At 40.0% G+C, this 20665-nt stretch overlaps 2 protein-coding genes across 3 annotated transcripts in view; both read right to left on the bottom strand.

The window, feature by feature from the left end:
* Positions 1-1576: 1576 nt before the first annotated feature.
* On the bottom strand, positions 1577-5317 carry snrpa1 (small nuclear ribonucleoprotein polypeptide A'). The gene is made up of 9 exons (XM_061245783.1): positions 5112-5317; positions 4622-4769; positions 4406-4484; positions 4087-4133; positions 3814-3916; positions 3420-3499; positions 2986-3058; positions 2384-2477; positions 1577-2014 (listed from the first exon to the last, which is right to left on the bottom strand). The coding sequence occupies exons 1-9, from the start codon at positions 5191-5193 to the stop codon at positions 1716-1718; spliced, it is 1005 nt and encodes a 334-aa protein (XP_061101767.1). The 5' UTR covers positions 5194-5317; the 3' UTR covers positions 1577-1715.
* A 10064-nt stretch (positions 5318-15381) lies between these two features.
* The window catches only part of pcsk6 (proprotein convertase subtilisin/kexin type 6), a 41816-nt gene continuing 36532 nt past the window's right edge, over positions 15382-20665 (bottom strand). For both annotated transcript variants that reach the window (XM_061246647.1, XM_061246646.1), the window contains 2 exons: positions 18060-18172; positions 15382-16016 (listed from right to left, as the gene is read on the bottom strand). In XM_061246647.1, the coding sequence (XP_061102631.1) occupies positions 15919-16016; positions 18060-18172 (211 nt within the window). In that variant the 3' untranslated portion in view covers positions 15382-15918. The remainder of the gene's footprint in view (positions 16017-18059; positions 18173-20665) is intronic.

The raw sequence follows: 20665 nt of genomic DNA, 5'->3' as shown, positions 1-20665 counted from the left end.
TTGGGCTGGCAACGCTAGCCAACTTCCCGACGTTGATTGAGTCCGAACGATGTGCAAACCATATACGTTTTTAACACACTGTCGCCATCTCGTGGATTAGCTGAAAAATCAATACGCTACTTAAATAATGAAAATACACGTCCGCCCCATACAACTCAGTATAGCCTACTGCCTTTTCGTAATCCCACTAGAAACGAACCACGGCAATGTTAATGTGATCATTCGCAGACTAAACTACATTAAATATTGAAAATGGAGGTAACATTTTTATAAGCGTATATTTGCATATTTAACATTTGTATTGTGGAAGTCTAGATTGTACTGGGGGGGGGGGGGGGGGGTACATTTACTGGCATAAATGTGTAGACTAACCCAGGGGTGCACAATTGCGTACTCGTTTTTGTTCCAACCAATTGTCTTGTTTTTAATTTGCTGACAACTCTATAAATTACCCTGGTTCAAGCCTTTACTTCAGCATTGTAAAATCATTGGGATGCACTTGCAGTCTGGAGCTGTAGCTGGTACTCATGCATGTCAGATAAAATATGATTGAGTCAATTACACAATTAAGTCCAGAAGTTGGCACAAAATCCTATATATATATAAAATGATATACTATAATAAGGCATAAACAATAAACCAATAAACTAAATTGAAAGGGAGCATACAATTTCCCATCTCAAAACTTCTTCAGTACCGTCATGACTGCATACATGGTATACAATTATAATAATCAGCAAGTTAAGCAATCTGTATATTCACCATATTTCAGAACAAGCAAAACATTGGAATACATGTTTTAAGTAAAGAATCATGTTCCAACAACCGACAATGTTAGTCCAAAAATGTCTTGATTACTCCGCAAAAGGAACAAAAACAAAAACCAGCCTGTGAAAACGTGTATCAAAGAACATTCGTCAGAAGTGGTTTTTGGCACAAGCCGAACCTAGCATGTGCCACACGTAAAGCATGTAAATCCGCTACCTACACCCAACTGCTAAGGTACTGCAGCTTACTTTACAATGCGTAAGGGAAACGCAGACAATGACAATGGATGCGAGACACATTTTAACACCTGGTGGAAACACCCTGCTGGTGAACGGATGGCAATCTGACCACAGACGTTACAGCCGGACATCGACGTCTTTCTTCTTTGCCAGATGTAAATGTGGCCATAGGTATGTGCAAGCATGGCCAAGTAGGAAATCAAGTGCCCAGGAAATAAACTCCAAAATGTTTTGTAAATGTTAATACGCATTGAAGAACATGAACACAGTGAACGGATATCGTTTTGTTTTTAAGTCTTCAGTGGATAGTCCTGTGTCATGCACACAAAAAAATAAAAAATAATTTTAAGTGTTTGAACCACTGAACTTGCGTTACATTCTGAAATATCAGATTTGGACAGTATTACACCAAACACTGCCAATAAACCATCTACCAAGTTCCTCTGAAGATTAGAATCGCAAGATAATTGGATATGGCTATTGCATAATATAGTTTCAGCCAGATGGTCACAAACAATACATTTGCCATAGAAATTTTTTTTTTTTTTTTAAAAGGATCAAAAAACCTCTTTATATACAAAAATGTTTAATGTACGTAAATGTATTTTACAATTCAACATAAACATGCCACATACAACCAGACTTACTGGTTACAAAAACTAAAACTTAAATTACCCAATCAGGGGTCAAAAAACTTTGTACATGACACTATGCAGATCCATTAACTGGAACGCCTTCGTCCATTTCTTCCTCATCATCATCGTCGTCATCATCATCGTCGTCGCCATCGTTGTCATCGTTTTCTTCTTCCTCCTCCTCCTCTTCCTCAGGTTCTCCTGCCCCCTCTTCTTCATCCTCTCCTCCATCTTCTCCTTCACCACCACCAGCTTCCTCTTCCATGGAGACAACAGTTTCCATCTGCACAGCTTCCCCTTCCCCATTTTCATTTTCATTTCCCTCTTCCTCCTCCTCCTCCTCCTCCTCCTCTTCCTCCACACCTGAAGGGCCTAAGCACAAACACAAGCTGTTCAGTCCCAGTGAATCCAGTGGCAGCACAGGTTACACCAATTACCAATGGCAGAGTGCTTTTAAATTGGAATCATTTCCAGTCATTAAAAACTGAAAATTACTTCATTGAGAAGTACGCACCCACTTTGTATTAAACAATTGGCACTGGTGCATTCCATTTTCTTGAGATCATACCAAATAAGTGATGGTCGACCAATGTTGATTTTGAACCCACCTGCGTTCAACTGCAAAATAATTTGCTTCAAGATGAAGTTTTGTAAACGAGAAATGAAAGTGATTTGGGAAAAGGAAGCTAATACTTTCTGAACGTACTGCATAATCTTTACCAAACCATCTCTTGCACATACCTGGTTTCACATCCCTCCCTGGAATTTGACCAGCCTGCAGTAGGCCTTTCAGCCTCTCGACTTCAGCCAGCGATGTTGCATTGGCTATGGCGTTCTGATGACAAAAATCATGGTTGTGCAAATAATGATCAACATGCATGGAAACAGTTACGTGGGAGCGAGATCCTACGCGACCCTACGGTCCACCTGCAACAGCAACGACGTCTGTTGAAGTCGTGATGTGCTCTGGAGTGCAGCACAGCTTACTTCATATACTATATAGGCAGAAATAAAGAGTTCTAACAGCCACTTAACTGCGAATGCTAGCGTGAGCCCTCCCAAATGAGATGACACAGCGACAGCACATACATACAATTACTATTGGGAATCCTAAATGGAGAAATTAACAATGCCTTGACCTTTAATAAATACACACAATATAAACCATGTGAGGGTGACAGTACTGGATTTCCTGTAGAAGAATCTCAGATCAAAATGACAAATACTCTGATTTTACAAATGACTACTTGAAAAGAAACAGGATGTGACTCAATTAAACCAAGAATAAAATAAGAAAATGCAAATTGCCAGCTTGTGATGGACACTTGGAAAAAATGAGGCACCTTAATGGCTTCCACATCTGCTGGGGACGGTCCAGCCTTCTTCTCAGTTTGGAGGCCTGCACCAGGGGTGAACCTGAAATGTAATCATGTCGTCACGCACTTGATCGCTGACAAATCCGCTTCTCCAGCCGTTTGACAAACAGTTTAACCCATCAGTGTAGTATCTCATCTTTGTCAATAAACTGATACAGCAAGGCATTCCTTGAAACAGCTGTCCTTAGAAACACTGGTAAGATATATATATATATACATTTAAAAAAAAAAATAGAATTTAGTTTGACCAAGGGTGCTTAGAATTAAAATCCAATTCATTGTACAGCCTCTGTCCAAAGGGTCACACTCCACTGTTCTGAACAGTCAGCTGATTTCAACCCTCATAGGCCAGACCGCAGTGTTTCTGAAGGCGCGTGCTCAATCAAGTGCTTTCATCTTACGTTTTTGTTCGCTTGGCAATATCCTTTGCAAGCTGTGCACCGCGTTTGCCTTTGAACATTTTCTCCGCCTCCTGACGCTCCTATGGCGATACATCACACAGTTAAAGCCAAACGTTTCCACACGAGCAAGACTTTCAGTTGAGATCCGCACAGGTGCTGTTGTGCTTGAAGAGCATGATTTGATTAAAATTATATGTAGAACAAAAATATCAAATAAGCATAGTGTGCATTAAAATCTACCTCACCTGACAATGCTAGTTTTACAAATTAATGTGCATTTTAAATCAACATACTTTATGAGCTGTCCCCCCCCGCCCATCTAGATGACACTACCCACACATTTTGTAAACTGCATTTCCCTCCCAGAATTATATTAACAGGGGTCTGTGTTTACCTTCAATTTGACCTTCTGGAAATCTAGCACCCGTATCTGAGGAATTTTGTTGATCACATAAAGTCTGTAATGTCTCTTGTTAGTCACTGGGTTCCTTAAAAGGCTGGGGAAAAGACAGATGGACCACATTTTGGGAAACAATTCTAATTCTTAGTATGTTGTAGCAGAAAAGCAAAAACACTTAAGCTCGGATAAATCTTAAATCTGACTTCTAAAGAAACCTCTACATCCACTACCAGGATTTAAATCTAGATGGGAAAATAATTTAAGTACCTGAGTAGGGTTAAGGTCTTTATTGAAGCAAGAGGATCCAAGTCTCCCTAAAAGGACAAAAGAAAGTTCATTTGTAGTGAATAGGTCCTGCATAAATAATCACTCATCATGCACAGTTACATTACTGCCATTTAATAGACACTTATCGAAAGGAACATAAACCATTTCTACATAGCATCCACTTAAAACAGCCGATTAAGTACTTGGTTGAAGGGAACAAAGGCAGCACCTTTGGTTCTGGGAATCAAACCTGCACCGACAAAAATGGTGATTGTGCCAATGTTCACTCAGAAAATGTTGACTCGACTCCGGGACGTACCAGCTCCTGGATGTTGTTGTTCGTGAGCACCAACTCCTTCAAGCTTGGAAGTGTGTGCTCAAGGCCTTCACCTATCCGACTTTTAGGGAAAGACATACAACATTTGTTACCTGCAATGTTACCTTAAAAAGTCTAATTTACCACGGCAGGTAGCTATCGGTGTTACAAAAGTAAATGACGTTAGCCAACGGGTCATCCAGCTTCAAAGCTACTTACCATATTCTATTATTATTCATCATAAGCGTTTTCAGTCTCTTCAGCAAGGGGAAGCCATCCAGTTTTCGGATTTCATTGTCAGAAAAGTCGATGGTATCAAACTGGTCCAGAGTTGCGCCAAGATTTTCAAGAACAGGTATTTTATAACCTATAACGTTATCGTACACAAAACGACAGACACGGTCAGCTAACATTCTAGCTAACGTTAGTTGACTAGCTAGCTAACGTAGCTGCCTACATTCACACAAGCGCGCTAACCTGCTAGCAAGATACAACTCGTTTGCGCTTTCCAACGACACTCAGCTAAAGACCAAGTACATCGTAACACTAATATTACTTACTTGTATAATGTGAGCTAACTTCATTGAAATCAATTTACCTTGCTTTGTTGGCGTTCCAGCTAGACAGCTATATAGCTACAGCTAGTTACGCGGAGAACTATTGAAGCAGGCCCGATTTTATTCTCAGCATAATTAATGCACTAACTTACCTCGCAGGTCCAGTTCTCTATCTCGGACCGGGTTTGTATATTGAGCCGCTTGTTCAATTAGCTCGGCAGATAATTTCACCATATCGACGACTGGTTATTTTAACAAACGCAGATAAGGTTCAGCCTTTCTCTAACTCCGATATTTATTTCACACGCTGGCGCCCGGAAACACGCGTGCTTCCCAGCATGCATTTTGGCAGAATCTTGTGCCCTCTAGCGGCGATAGCAGTGCGGTGTGACCATAGACTGTCTACGACCATATTCTTTCCTTAATCAGATTGCTAATAATAATAATAATTATTATTATTATTATAATAATTATAATAATTATTATAATAATAACAAGAATAATAACAAGAAGAAGAAGAAGAATTTTATAATTTTATAATTATTTTACTTATTACAGATGATCTCTGATGGTACCCTACATCAAACATATTGTTTGAGTTACAGTGGTCCATGCAAGATACTCAAAGCCTGGAGTAGGTGGAGATAAACTGACAGATTATTTTTCTGTTGCTGAGGATGAACCTGACAGATTGGGCCATAAAAGCAATATTCGCTGAAGTAGAGTTTGTCATCAGAAATAACAGCTATTTTTTTGAACAGCACTTTACAACTTGGGAGGGGAACAGTGAGGAACCATTAATTCAGCTGCTGAAATATAGAGAATTGAGGGTCAGGTATTGGCCAGTAAGTGGAGCATGTCTGTCATATCGAGATAGAGTTTAAGATGAAGATTCATTATCCAGGTAGAGATTTGTACTATGTGTGGAAACCTGTGAGTGTGAGGTATAAAAGAGCATCTGGTGTTCTGCTGTGTCAGGCGCTTTAGAGGGGCCCGAACGATGACAGAGAAGGTGCAGAGCGGAGTTTCTTTTTACTTTTAGTTACAAATATACTACCTAGCAAAAAGGAATGTACTGAGTATCACTCAGGCTCTTAGGCTATAAACAACTCTATTTTGCATATATTTGTGTTTCATATCATGCACAATTTTGAGTTTGGCAATTTCACTCGCCTGATGCTGTCCTAGCTGACCAGCTTCACTCTCCCAAGAATGAGGGGCAAAGGAGCTATGGTGAAGGAGCATTTAAAACATCATCACAGAAAAGCTTAGTACTTTTTACTTTCATCTGGTTATGCTGAGAAATGTCTGCCTAAAACATTTTAAAATACCTTTTTAATTTACATTTCCCTTTTGGATTTTCTCCAAACTTGGAATCCTTAATCACAATAGCAAGACCATCCTATTGCTACAACACCCAATCTGGAAGAGAGCAGAGCAGCCTACATTCCTGAAGCTCATGTAGCCAGTTGCTGCTTTTTCACTCTACAGTCCACTGACTGCACAGTCATTGCATAAACTTTGGGAAAACTGCCGACATCCAATCAACCAGAGGAGTTCTAGTGTGCAGTAAGGCAGACGCTGCAGCCAAATTATGAGCCATCCTGCAGCTCTCCCTGCCACAATCAACATTGGCATGGTCATGATTAGATTCTCAAACCTGGAGCATATTGCTGAATCCAGAGCTTGATATGTAACCAAACAGCCCCCGAGAAGTGATGCAGAGAAACTGGGGAGGACAGGAGGTGCTGAGTGAGTGTAGCACAACTCATGAAATGTACTGGCAGCTAAAGCGCTGTTTAGCTGTTTGAGTGTTCTCTCAAGACCTGTAATAAACATCTTTGAGGAATATACAATCAGAGCTTAGGCTTGGTATGCAAATAGATATAATTAAATTTTATTGGTAAAAAAGGACACTGCTCTCATGATAACCTTTATACTTTAGCAAGTATAGCAGAGATCAGTAACATAAGTGAGCATATGAACCATTGCTATATAAGGTAGGATCCCTCCCAGAGCCCAGATAAGAGTTTGATTAGTTCCCTTAGCTGGGGACCTGGGTCTTCAGCTTGGAGATTTAATTGTATCTCTGCATGTGGACAGCAAAGGCAACCCCTTGTAGACCTACAACATTGCGCAGGCAATTAGACCTGGACATTGCAGTGGGAACTGGCCTACTCTCAATTTAATATTGGATGCCATGCTACAATCATAACGGAAATAAAAACTGCAATGCCTCAAAAAGAAAAGACATCATTTCTGTACCATATATGCAAAAGGTTGTGTTTTTTCCATAAGGTTGAGATTCATAATCTGTATTCTACTTGATGTAAAGTACCATGGGATAGTGTAGAATCTACCCATTCCATTTATAATCTTCCCCAATGTCTGCAACAGCAAGTCAAAATGTATGAATACAGGAAATAAATGAGAAAAGAGTATTTGATACTCAGTCAGTGATAGCAGAAACAGAGATTTATCCACATTCAGTTGCAGTTGATGCATTCACACAGTCAGTAGGAAAGAACAAATGGGATATTTGTTTTTAGGCCACTGACACTGTATGACTTCAGGACATTCATGGTCTGTTGTTCTGCACTTCACTGTAGCTGGATCACTTGCATTTGCCTATTAAGATACAGGCGGTGCTGCTTCTTATTCAGCAAAAGATTGAAGAAGCGTTGAGTTTTCCCCATCTTACAGGAACTGTGAATATATTAATTAATTATAAGTCCAGTGGGGAGAACACTCTGGACACATTTCACTTGGTGTATAAATTTTGTATTTAACAACGACCATCCTCAATAATTCGATTTTGCTCTTTTATCCACCGTCATTAATATTCAATGGGGAAATGTTACTAATGCCTGTATTCTTTTCCCACGCTGATTTTCGCAAAGTGGCGCTGCTGTTGTCTGAACTCTCGGGAGGTTTTAACCTATCTTGTTGCAGATTAACATGTCTAGATGATGGATTCTTTCTGTCAGTCTCTTACAGAAGATGGTTTGTGCAGCCAAATGAAGCTGTGTCTCTTCCCTTTAGGTGGATTCGGGACCTCCAGCAAACTAGCGAGCTAACCCACCTACCTAGCCCTCTCTGCTGCAGCAACTCCTGCCTCCCCAAATTGCACCCTCTACTTCATTGTCTCCCTCCACTTCACTTACACAGCTCTCTATTGCTTTCTCCTCTCTTTTCCTGTCTTTATATCCAGACCCTCTCATCTCACCCCTACTTGAAGGGAAATCATTGGAAAAGCAAATGGCTGAACAATGAACTGATGGGAATGAAAAACAACGTCCAATTAGTTATTTATTAGATCTGAAATGTGTGTAGTAAGATGTTATTCTTCATCACCATGCACTGATGAGTGAATCACTGGATTATTTTAATGAGCAGTGGCATTGCCAAGAGTGAGCAGACAGAACACAATACTTTCTCACCAGGGGAGCAGTGTATTGCCCATCTGCATTCATTCTGCTCAGCAACCACAGATTCCCTGGACTCATTCTTCCCAGCACCTACACTGGGACCCACAAACAAACAAAGAGACTCATTTTTACCACTGTCAGTAGAATGAAGAACATTATAATTAGCGACAGTAAGAGCCTGACAGAAATGATGCTGAAAAATGGTCCTCTGCTGTGTTCACAAACTGTGGAGGTGGTGGAGATGTTGATAGATCATAAATAAACAATGAAGACACCAGCTGCAGGATCAAATAGCATCGTAAAACATTCAAAAGACAATTCAGTGTAAAAAGTTTTCTGTGCCCATTGTGATTTAGAAGTTCATTATTTCAGCAACCCAGCACATCTCTTTAATATCTTTAAAAAACTGTAGTCAATAATTGAAAGTTGTGGTATCTGTTGCTGCTTTCTCAAGTCATAAGAGATTGATGTAAAAAAAATGCTGCATATGAGATGATACCTCAAGAGCCATATCCCGATGCAGAGGAATGCCTGGGCATTTTTATAAGCAACCATTATTCTAAAACCGACAGGTTAATAATAGCAATGGCAGATGTTGTTTTCAAGCTTTAAGTCTTGCAATGAAGGTGGTAAATGACTAAAAGTCTAAAGTATTTAGTGATAGCAGAATGGTCAGAAATCAAGGGTAGCGCATACAAAAATGCAGTGTTCTCAAGCAAAATAATGAAATAATCGTTCCAGCCAAGACCAATAGGCTTTCTGTCAAAAAAGGGACACAATAAACATAACTTACATCTTGGAGTGGTGTGAACACTGGTCTATAATTCCACCTCTCTGTGGTAATCGCTGTCATTTACATGGTGTGTATTGTAGTAAACAATAGCTTCTGTAAATACTGCATGTATAAATTGACATCTTGACTGTCAAAATGCACTTTCCTTAATAGTTTCATGTTGAATCAGCAGAGATTTGTGGTTTCTGCTCACATCAATATTTACCCTCCAGCAAAATTGTTTTTTAATGCACCAACTTCACAGTAAGATTTGCTTTCAGAAGCAGGTGTCTTGTGCCATAGAGGAACTGTGAGGACCTCAGGAGCAGAGGCCCCTCAGGCTACCCCAAAAACTGATCCAGTGCACTGGGATTTGGCTTTGGATGAATACACCTACATAGGCTAAGCCTGGTCTCAGTCACCATGTGCTGACCATACACAAGTACTGTCCAGTCCAATTCATCAAAGGGCATAATAAAAGCTGAGGTTACTTCCAAAGTACTTGTGGCAATTTTATTGTAAATTCCACATTGCAACCTCTCTCTGCTTAGCGAGTATCTTGTGCCACAGTACACCAGTACTTCTTTTGTGCTGTCCCTGAAGCTGAGTCATGTGCCCCTTGAGAGTGATCAGTGAAGTTCCTTTCAGCTGCCCATATGAGATAGCCACACTGAAAAGATAACCTTAGACTACCACAGATTCTCAATGGAGATGAGACAAGCTAATTCCTCTTGACGTTTACTGCAAAGGGGCTCTTAGCATTCAGTGTGGCATGTTCCCTAAGCAAAGACTCCTTTCACCAGCTTATCTGCCTGTGACTGAAAGTTCACAAAGGGATTGGGAGTGTGGAATTATTTAGAGAGTCTGCCTTTTACCCTCGAACAAAGTCAAGCCATAAATAAATCTCAGCTATTGATAACTGATGGCAGAAATCACTGGGTCTATGACCAAACACAAATTTAATGACCCTAACTTCACCTTGAATGCTATTGCAGTATGTGAAGTAACAATGCCCAGGTTCAGCCAGTGTTGAATTTTTACTACAGAAATTGTGCAGCCTAAAATGAGGCACAGTGTGTGGCTTTAATGTGACACTGCTTGTATTGTTTTGATTTGTATTAAATAATGTGTTGAAAAAATAAGCTTCACTGACTCCAAACCAGACCAGTGATAATGAAGAGCCACAGCTGTTGTTGTTATTCATCCACTTAAAATATCAATACTTAATTGGTCCAATTAAACATGTTCCTGCTTTCTCATTTTCTCATATACATTAACCCCTTAAGTATCAGCCCTTTTCTTGACACAAGCTTTAAAATGACATACTCAAAATAAAATGGTTACTATTCTTGAACCCTTTTGACTACAGGCATATTCCTGGGCTCTTCTCAAAGGTAACCCATTGGGGTTTGTTTTCCAATAGCAAAGGTACAGAACCCCAAACACTGTGAAAAAGGAAGCTTTTATTCTCACTGAAAATGTTTTTATATTTTTAAAATATTTTTTAATGGATACAGATTATTGTGGTTGTGGCTAATGCAGTTCGAAACATAATGGAGCCACGACCACAACACTGGATCATCAATTTAAAATTTGATGACAAAAGCACCAAAAATGAGCATCCTGCATGTTTTTTTTCGAAGCTACAGTCAGGTCCATAAATATTTGGACATTGGCAAAGTTATTGTTATTTTAGCGGTCAACCAGAGGATAGTGGAGTTGGAGTAAATAATGAATATGAGCTTTAATTTGAGGGTATTTACATCTAAATTGGGTGAACGGTGTAGGAATTACAGCCTTTTTTATACATAGTCCCCTCCCAATTTTAGGGACTCAAAAATAATTGGACAAATTAAGATAATCATAGATTACATTTTTTTATACTTGGTTGCATATCCTTAGCATGCCATGACTTGCTGATGTCCGTGACCTATCAACATGATCAGTTTTCCTACAAGCGATACTAAAACTGTTTGCATTTGAATGGATCTCTATGGGAATTGGGGGGTGGGACTAAATTCAGCTCTAAATTATGCTGATACAGGATAGAACACATTGTTTGCGAAATGGCTTTAAGTCATAAAGGATCCAAGGTATCAAATGAGCCTCAAACCATCATACTGTTGTCAGATATGCCACAGATACGGATGGATCACTTCAAGGGTCGTTTCTCCTGAATATTTTTCCATTGGGTTCAGTAGGACAATTATTCAGGATAAACAACCCTTGAAGTATATATTGCATGTCTGGCAGCAGTATGATGGTTTGAGGCTCATTTGATGCCTTGGACCCATGACGACTTGAAGCCATTTAGCCAATAAATGTGTTTTATACTGCATTAGCATAATTTGAGCTTCAAGTTTTTAGCTACTAGCTATGACTGTATTTCTTGTAGTATGTAGATTTCCGAAGTGCAGAGAAGGTGAGGTCTCCCCACGCTTGTTTTGCCACCCACATTACAAAATAAGGTACTGTTGTCACTAAATCTTAAAATAGGTTACACAGATGGAACCGTGAGTTAACACTTTCAAACAGTATATACCGTTACCATAGTGATTAAAAATTGCACTGTGAAAAAAGGAATGAATGCAAAAAAAAAAAAAACCCTGCACCTTAAGAAGTTAAGGTTTTCTTAAATTCTCATGGATACAATTTCAATGGGAACATTTTCAGAACCGGGTTGGTCTCCATAGTGTACTAAACCCATTATCTTGACTGTAGTCTTTCCATTTGTAACCAAACGGAGGTGCACATTGACAAGGATTAAAATGATCATTCAGCCTTATGGAGTTGATAACTGAATTAGCTCAATAAAACAAAGTAAAACAGAAGGAGGAATCATTTGAAGGGAGTCTCTGAATCTTCTTTGGTGTTGAGACTTTAATGAGATGCTCGAGCACCAGCTAAGCATAAAGAAAATGCTGACAGCACAACTTTCATTCAGGGAATAAACAAGATATTCCCTAAGCAAAATATTTGGAATTAATTTACAGTTCATGACTGACACATTGTTTTATAGCTTCTGATTCGTGTTGTTTGATATTTGCCTAAACTTAGCCACAAAGGGATATAAAGGGGTTGAAACTAAGAAATAAACAAACACACACACACACACACACACACACACACACTCACTCAAAATGAAAGCACATTCATCTCACTTCCTAATGAAGTTGTTTGTCATATCTTCTGCAATGTATAATCAAAATGCTGCATGGTGTTATGCATTAACCATTCATTTTAGGGCAATGCTAACTTCATTCTGGGAGTAATGCATTCGTTTTTTTTAACTGCAGATCCATGAATAAACCTTAAAATAAAATGTCTTCAGTGTTTTGCATTTACATTTTTCTCCACCGACAGCCTGGATGTCCAATCATAATTCAGGAAATAATATCTAAAAATATTTCAAAGGAGCAAAAAATATTATGGGTGTTCATTTCACCAGCACATTCTACAACAGTTACAGTATGTTGAGCCCCACGTGCACATTGCATAAGGCAAGTTATGAAGAACAACAATCTTCAGCCAATTTACTGATTTTACAAGACATGCAAAAGTGCATGTTATAATGAACAAAGCTTGACTTCATCAATTACAACATAAATATGATTTAAAAAGTATATACACAGTGAAAATGAAAACGACACCATCTGCCTAAATTAAGGTTATTGTCTTAAGGATTTTAGTTAAAAAATACTTTTTTGATGACCTAAAAAATTTGATAGTGTATCTCAAGTATGTGTAAATGAAGTATGGAATGTATCATAGTTCTATTTAAGCATGTTCTCGGTTGTGATCATTAATGACCAAAACTATACAGTACATGTAAGCAATTCAATATCAAAAAACAGCAAGAGGACACGCGTCGTGTTTCACTGCCAGGTCTGCAAGCACAGTGATGAGAAACCAGCAATCTCTTCAAGAGCAATGAGCTGATGTGGAATTTCAGTCCCTCTAGTAAAGTTCATGTTCATAGCATTTGGCAGCACCAGACCTTGAGTAATGGGGGCCAAGAAGAGATGGATTACTACTGGGAATACGCAGCCACAATCTCAGTACAAAAGGTCACATAAAATACTTTAAAAACAAGATGATTATGATGCTTTTTACAAGGGAATGGGGAGTAGTAGGAAGGGGTATTAGTCTCCGAACAATTCAAGCAGTTGTGTCAACATGAACTGCACGTGGTCACATGACAATGTGGACAGCCTTTAGGAAAGAGGGATGTTCACTGATCCAAGGAGAATACATGAAACAGGTTCCTCCTGGGACCTGCTGTAATGTCAACCAAGTTTACTTCTCTCAATTTGGCAAAGCTTTATTTAGTAAAGCACTATTTCGTATTTTGTCACTTTTTGTCACAGAGCACTTTTCAGGGGAAGTTTTTAATATGGAACAAAAAAAAGAATAAAATAATATCAGGCTATCATTACATTACATTTCATTAATAGCATTTGGCAGACGCTCTTATCCAGAGCGTTGTACAGTTGATTAGACTAAGCAGGAGACAATCCTCCCCTTGCTCAAGGGCCCAACAGCTGTGCGGATCTTATTGTGGCTAGACTGGGGATCTAACCATTGACCTTGCGGGTCCCAGTCATGTACCTTAACCACTACGCTACAGGCCGCCCTATCAACATATGGCCCTATAGCCAAACGGTCTGCCAAGTTAAAGTATGTAAACATGGGTACAGTGATGCCTTTGTATAATACTATTGGGTATAGAATAGGATTACTCATTATGGCCGAGGCCTGTGCAAAATTTAAGAAAACAACTGGGGAAAAGGCCAGACATGTTTCCCCCATTTAATAAAATGGTATAACAACTCAAAAGCATAATTGCAAGTATTATAAAGTTGCAGGTGAATGATGCTAAATATAATTGAAAGGACTAGATGATCACAAATTGAAGGGTTTAACCAGCTCCTAGGCGGAGTTGATCTTGCACAGATATATGAAAAAAGGGTAAATGAAGCACCCAATCATCACAAAGAGAAATTATGTTTATTTCTGCACAGTGGAGGCAAAGCAATATAATCTCTGGACATCTTTGAGGGTTTCAGTAGTATACACAGGTAGCTCCGAGACTCCCACTGAACACCAGGTACACCACGAGTCCCTGGGCCATACAATGGAAGTCTTGTTTTTATTTATTTCTTTTTTTGATTGTAAAACAGTCATGTTTAGTGCTGCCAAACCCCTAGGGCCAGCTCAGTGTCGCACTAACAAGCCACCAAAATAACCTCCATTTTCAGTCAATGCGAAGTCATTTTTAGATCTTGAAAGCACTGAAAGATGTCAGCCTGACATGTTATGATTGCACAGGGCTGTGGTGGTAGAGGTAGGTTTTTTTTGTGCCTTGGAAAAAAAGAATATCACTGCAGAGGTGCTTAAAAACAATGTCAAAAGAAAATCATTTTAACACTGTACTCACACTGCGCACACACACGCACCAAAAAGTTTAAACGATGCATCTGGCTAAAAGTTAATAATGGTGCCATCTACTGTAGAAAATATACTGTATAATCTATTATTTATATGAATAACATACTAATCCATTCTCTGTAACCATTTTATCCTGCAGAGCAGGATTTCTAAAACTCAGTTCTGGAGGTCTCTTGTGTATGCTACCCTCTTGTTCAAACCACAAACGCAATCCTGAATTCTGACAAGTTGCGCATTGTTCTTAATTAGACAGGTCTATTGAGAGATGGTTTACCATCTGAAGGCCACATTATGGAAATTGGAAATTACAACAGTATGCATGTTGTGAAGAATCGAGGGATTGGTTGTAACAATCAGCACACCAAGGGGGAACCCCAGCTGTTGAGTATCAGCGTGAAATGGAGGCAAACCTGACAGGTGCAGGGTTAAACACAGGGCTCCATCACAGATGGGATGCTGGATCATTGCGGAGTGCATACATAACACACGCAGGAACAATTCACTGATGCCAGCTAATCTGGAAATCAACAACTGCACTATGGGAGGAAACCATACTCTGGAGGAAGCACAACACATGGATGGAAATCGTATTGGCAGCAGGGCTGGTTGAGAGAAGTGAGCACCTCCAACTGTACCACTGTGCAGGCCCATATTCTATATGACAATTCTCAAATTAACCATTTTTGCTGGACAAGAACAGGACAGGAAAATCATATTTAATCTACGAATATGGTTCCCAATCAGGATCACAGTACGTGTACAGTATTCCATTAGTGAGAGCATGTTTTTATTTGAGCTTATTAACATTTTACATAAACAGAATAAAAATGGCAAATAGAATCTCTAAAATTTACAATGGCATGAACCTACATTCTATATTCAATTGCTTTCTACGGTTATTTTTTTATTACAAAAACTATAATACTTTTACAAAGTTGTTTTAAGGAAATTCAATGATCAAGTATGAAAAGGATTACTTTACAAGCAATACTTTATATTCATAAACCTGTTCATACTGCTGTATCATTTTATCAACCTTTGTCTGAAACAGTGGTTCAGATTCATATGCTGCCATATACATTCATACACAGCACCATATTTTGTAATAATGTGGTTTTTGAATAAAAAATAAACACTTTGTACATGTTGTGTATGCAGTCTATAAAAACATACAACCTTAATACATTTTACTAAAATCAAATATGCACCTTAAAGGGTTCATCAAAATTAAGTGACTTTGAGGTGTAAACTAGTTTAAAAATGTACAACAGAGCAAGAGGCCAGTGCCCAAAGTACTTTCCAGTTCCTTTTTCACCCAGTCATGAGACACGTCCTGCAGCAGAACTGTCGGAAAAGCTTCTTCTCACACAGCCGGTTGGACTTCACCATCTCACAGAACACTTCATCCGCTGGACAGGGGGAACCATGCAGAGAGAGAGGGTAAGTTTAGCTGCAAGACCTAACTCTTCATTTGACAGCTCTCTCACCTCAGAAGGATTCTGTTCAGGAGGTAATCTAGCCCGGATTATAAACAGTTTACTCATTTGGAAGCTAATCTAGACCAGAATGCACAGTGAGGCCCGTACATATTTGGAAAGTGACAATTTTAGAGGGCTGTAATTTATAAACAGTGCACTTGATACGCATGTACATACCCTCAAAGTAAAACGATAGCTTGCACTCTAATTTGAGGGCATTTACATCTCATACGGAGTGAATTGTGTAGAAATTACAGCCCTTTAAAAGTGTCACTGTCCAAATACATATGGATCTCACTGTATAAACTGTTTACTATTCATACACACCAATGAATAGTAGACCGGACTGGGATATACTGAATTGAAACAGATTTGTTTGATCAGCATTTGTTTGTCAATACAAAGGGCATTCCAGCCGCAAATCTTGCACTAATTTGCTTCTTTGCTGCAGCTCTTTTGTAGAGCCAAATTCCTCTGCATTGAGGACACACTATCGATCGCCCTGGAAACCAGGCCTCATAGGTCTTACGTAATTGGGTGAGGGCATATTGAAAGCGTGCAGGGCAATGTTTAGTCTTGGCAACACTGTTCCATTTCCCAGCCAATCACGCCCTTCTGCAACACGTGTTATGGCCCACTTTAGGGCCATAACACATCTCATCTGTCAAACAACCAATGCAAAGCATCATAGGATAGCAATGCACATGTGGGCCTCAGTCAAGGGAAGCACACTTGAATTGCAGTGAAGTGGTGGATTGAAAGGCTCTAAAAACATTACATGAACAAACAGAACAAAAAAGCATTTCCATTATGTCATAGTACGCCAACAACGTCAGTTACGGTATGTAATTATTGCTTTGAACTTAAAGTTCTAATTGCGGTTTTCACCTTGTTAAGTAAAGGCATTCCTGCATTTTACCCCAATTTAAGACAAGAATCCGTCCACTAGAGATGGGAAGGACGTGAAATGAAATCTCACAAATCTCACCCCACATATTGTGTCCCTAAAGCCCACACACATACAGTATGTGTGGGGGAGGGTTGAGGAATGTGGTTTCCCCAGTAGTGGTTACAGCTGAATGGAGTGTCCTCTGTTTTGTGGAGCGTGGATCCAGCCCATTAAAAAAAACTAAATAAAACACAAAACACCATATATAAAGTCCCACATTATAGCACGCACAAATTTCTCTCACAGCAGGTCTGTTCACTTGATGTTGACCAACAAACAACTGATGCCAAAAAAGACCCCCCCTCCCCCCTTCATGAACACAGGCCTCATTTCCAGGAATCCGTTGCATCAGGACAAAAACATCAAGACAAATTAAGCTTTTTGCTTTGGCTGTAAACAAAACCATTAAAATATATATATATATATATATATATCCCTACGTTTATCCTTCATTCTAATAACGTCACACATAGACAGGGGTTATTTTCAGGATGGGAAGAATAGAGCAACATGAAGAGACCAATGTCCCAAGTGCACAACTTGACATACCCCTTACTGCATATCAATGCAAAGGAACCCAGCAAACCACCATAAAAAACTTTTCCAAAGTTATGCAGCCGTATATAGCCACAAAAGATGGGCAGTGCTAACAACCACTTTGTATTCATTTTGGATTTCATGAGCACTGCCGCACAGCCACCCCTCCCCCCCCCAGCCTAGCTTTGCCACAATACCCACTTTATTATGGAAAGGGCTCCTGAAGAACAATTAGAAGGTTTTATCTGCAGCACTTTCACACTGTCCTCAATGGAGGGAAGAGGAGGAGCCGCGTAACATGAATCTTGGCTGTGACTCAGTCACTGTTGCATCTGTTCAGCTTTCACAGCTTCTGCTTCTCAAAGGCAACTAGGGTCACCTGTTCATGTCCACGGTGGGTATCCGTGTCACTCTCACACCGATACAGACACAGACACATACACAGACAGAGACACACACAGACACCCTGCACCAGCAGACCAACCTACCGTTGTTGCAGGTGGCATTTGCGATGCACATCCTGCTCACAAGATTGTATCCTTCTCGACATCGGCTGCAGGTTACCCCAGGGCCCTGACAGCTCAAACAATTCTCTTCACACCTGGAAGCCACACACATAGGTGATGAACAAAGGGGATAAAATGGCAAAAAGGGCAATCTACATTTCTAGCATGCTCAGACTTGGAGGCAAAAAGACGATTCTGCGATAAGATGGCTTGCTGCTCAGACCTATTCCCCTGTCAAATCAAAGCAAACTGATTCAACAGAGGCAAATCCGCTTATCGCACAATGCGACATTTGCATGCTGTGCAGTTAACTTTCCCCCAGAAAAACTGAAACAAAGGTAGTTTCAGGTGCTAAAAAGGAAGTGTTAAATGCACATCTACAGAAACAAAAACAAACTTCAAAAACAAAACAAAACAAAAATTCAGTTACACAGTTCAATTAAGCAGTGCCAATCAATAAACATTGTGCTTTACTCATGTACACAGTATGTGCATTGTGGGTAAAATGATACCATAGACCATTAGAACAGGGAGTTTGGACAGACACAGATCAAACACACATAAATCATTCCATGCTTTTGGCTATGAACATTTAACACCCTAGGAGTGACAGAAATACAATAGCAAGACTACATTGACAGCCCTGTGTTCAAAAGTCTTTTGCTTTGCCTCTGAAGATGAAAATACATTCACCTCCAGCATGAGGATTTCAAGAACAATTACAACTTTGCTACTGTAATGACAATAGAATCAGGGTAAATCTTAATTTATGGACCTTAAAGATACTGGCTTCCAATCTGACTGACAGCAAGAGTCAAACCACAGGGTAGCTTCGAACTACATGTCAACACAGCAGACTCATCTTTGTACCCCTCCAAACATGCTTTCTTATGGTTTACATTAAGTGAATGAGAAGGCTGTATGAGCATGCTGACTTTACCTTGACTGTCAGAACTTATAAAAGGATTAATTGCCAACTGGCTTTAGCTGCGGAGTAAGCCCTGTGCTTACTCCTGCATTAGAGCATAACTTGATGGAGAACTAGTGTAGCTGGTTCTGAGCATGCCTCTATCCACGGGTTTTAATGGACAAGCTCGGAAATCCATACTGAGACGTGGAACCAAATATCATCTTCCAGAGCATAATTAACTGCAGCAATAAAGTGGCCATCTGTGCCATACAGGGACTTGGGAAATTGATGTGACACTGAGTGATCAGCTAAACTCACGTCTCTTAAACAAAGATCACACGGAAATCGAAAGCGGAAAGACTGCAGTATTTATCCCAATCCCGGACGAGCCCCTCCCCCAGATCCATTAAGATGCAACTGATTCATTAACAGCCAAAATAAAGACTTTGATTAAATGCTCGTCACCTAAGCTGGAGGACAGAGTGACAGCTGCTGCTGCTCTAGACCTCGTGCTCTCCACATCTCATTCATCACCGTCTCTATATTTGGAGGCGATTGCTACTCATAGAACACACCAGTCCCCCAACCCCACCACCTCCTCCCAATTTACAAACCCCGAAGGGACACAGGAGCATGGTTCAAATGCCTCATTAACTCTCACAAGTGGGAGGGGGCATGCAAGGTGGTGCTACGTATGAGTAAGGAATTAAGGCATGACATTTCTTCTCTCGGGTTATTACCCCTCATCTGAAATTTGGCAGTTGCCATTATTAATGAAAAACCATTTAAGAGCTGGAATCAGTAAGACGTATTGCTTAAAGTCATTATGCAAAGCTTAGGACAAAGTGTCAGAAAGATTATTTGAGTGCACTCCAAAGGTACGACTCATTTCTTTTGATGTTCACGGACTCTGAATGCAGTTTCAACTGGATGCTGCAAAAAAGATTCACCAGTTTCTTCACAGACTGACAGCAGCCGCAGAAGGATTACATAAGGGGCTCATTAGAGGCAACTCATTGGCCTGCAGAGTCAAAGACAAGGCCAAATATAGGATGGCATGAAAGGAATGAGGTTTTCCTATAACTGTCGAATTTCTGCTTCCTGTTCTGTTACTGTCACCGATGCTGTCGCTGGAGAGGTCACAACCTTTCCTGGTCTCTACCGGCAGATTGCCCCCAGCCACCAGGACCGACATGTAGCCTCCCAGCAATATCCTCCCATTATTTCCCAAATTATACTTAGACTCATTCAGACTGCAGTCAGAATCCATGACCTCCTTTAAAAAGCTTCCATTTTGTTCTTCAGGGCCTCCATAAACCAACAGGCCAATTCATAAAAAACACAAACATGGGGGAAAAAAAGAGCAACCCTTCCATTCTGCACAGGCCTCAGTTGCACCCATTACAGTGATGTAAAGTGCGCTGATGTGACCGTAAATTTTTAGTTGTGGTGCAGGTGAGAGATTTATGCCACCGTCATCCCTGTGCTCCCTCTTAAATTGCAGGGCGGCAGTAATTTATAGCCAATTATGGACATGGGGAAAAAAACAGGCTAAATAAACAGAAGAATAATAAAACAAGGAGTAAAAAAAGACACCAGGCACTCCCATGTGAAAAGGTTACCAAGATACCCCAACTCATCAGTGCACACAATGGGTTCTGTAAGCTGCCAGGACTTA

This window comes from Conger conger, chromosome 6, assembly GCF_963514075.1.
Source record: "Conger conger chromosome 6, fConCon1.1, whole genome shotgun sequence".
In the NCBI taxonomy this organism is placed as follows: domain Eukaryota; kingdom Metazoa; phylum Chordata; class Actinopteri; order Anguilliformes; family Congridae; genus Conger; species Conger conger.
This window is presented reverse-complemented; position numbering and strand designations above follow the sequence as displayed.

What these genes read in the sequence shown, in the direction of transcription:
- snrpa1 (XM_061245783.1), bottom strand. Translation starts at nt 5,193, where the DNA reads ATGGTGAAATTATCTGCCGAGCTAATTGAACAAGCGGCTCAATATACA. An exon ending in TCCAGAAGGTCAAATTGAAG is followed by an intron (nt 3,500 to 3,813) that starts GTAAACACAGAC and finishes GTATCGCCATAG; the next exon opens with GAGCGTCAGGAGGCGGAGAA. An exon ending in ATTGCCAAGCGAACAAAAAC is followed by an intron (nt 3,059 to 3,419) that starts GTAAGATGAAAG and finishes ATTACATTTCAG; the next exon opens with GTTCACCCCTGGTGCAGGCC.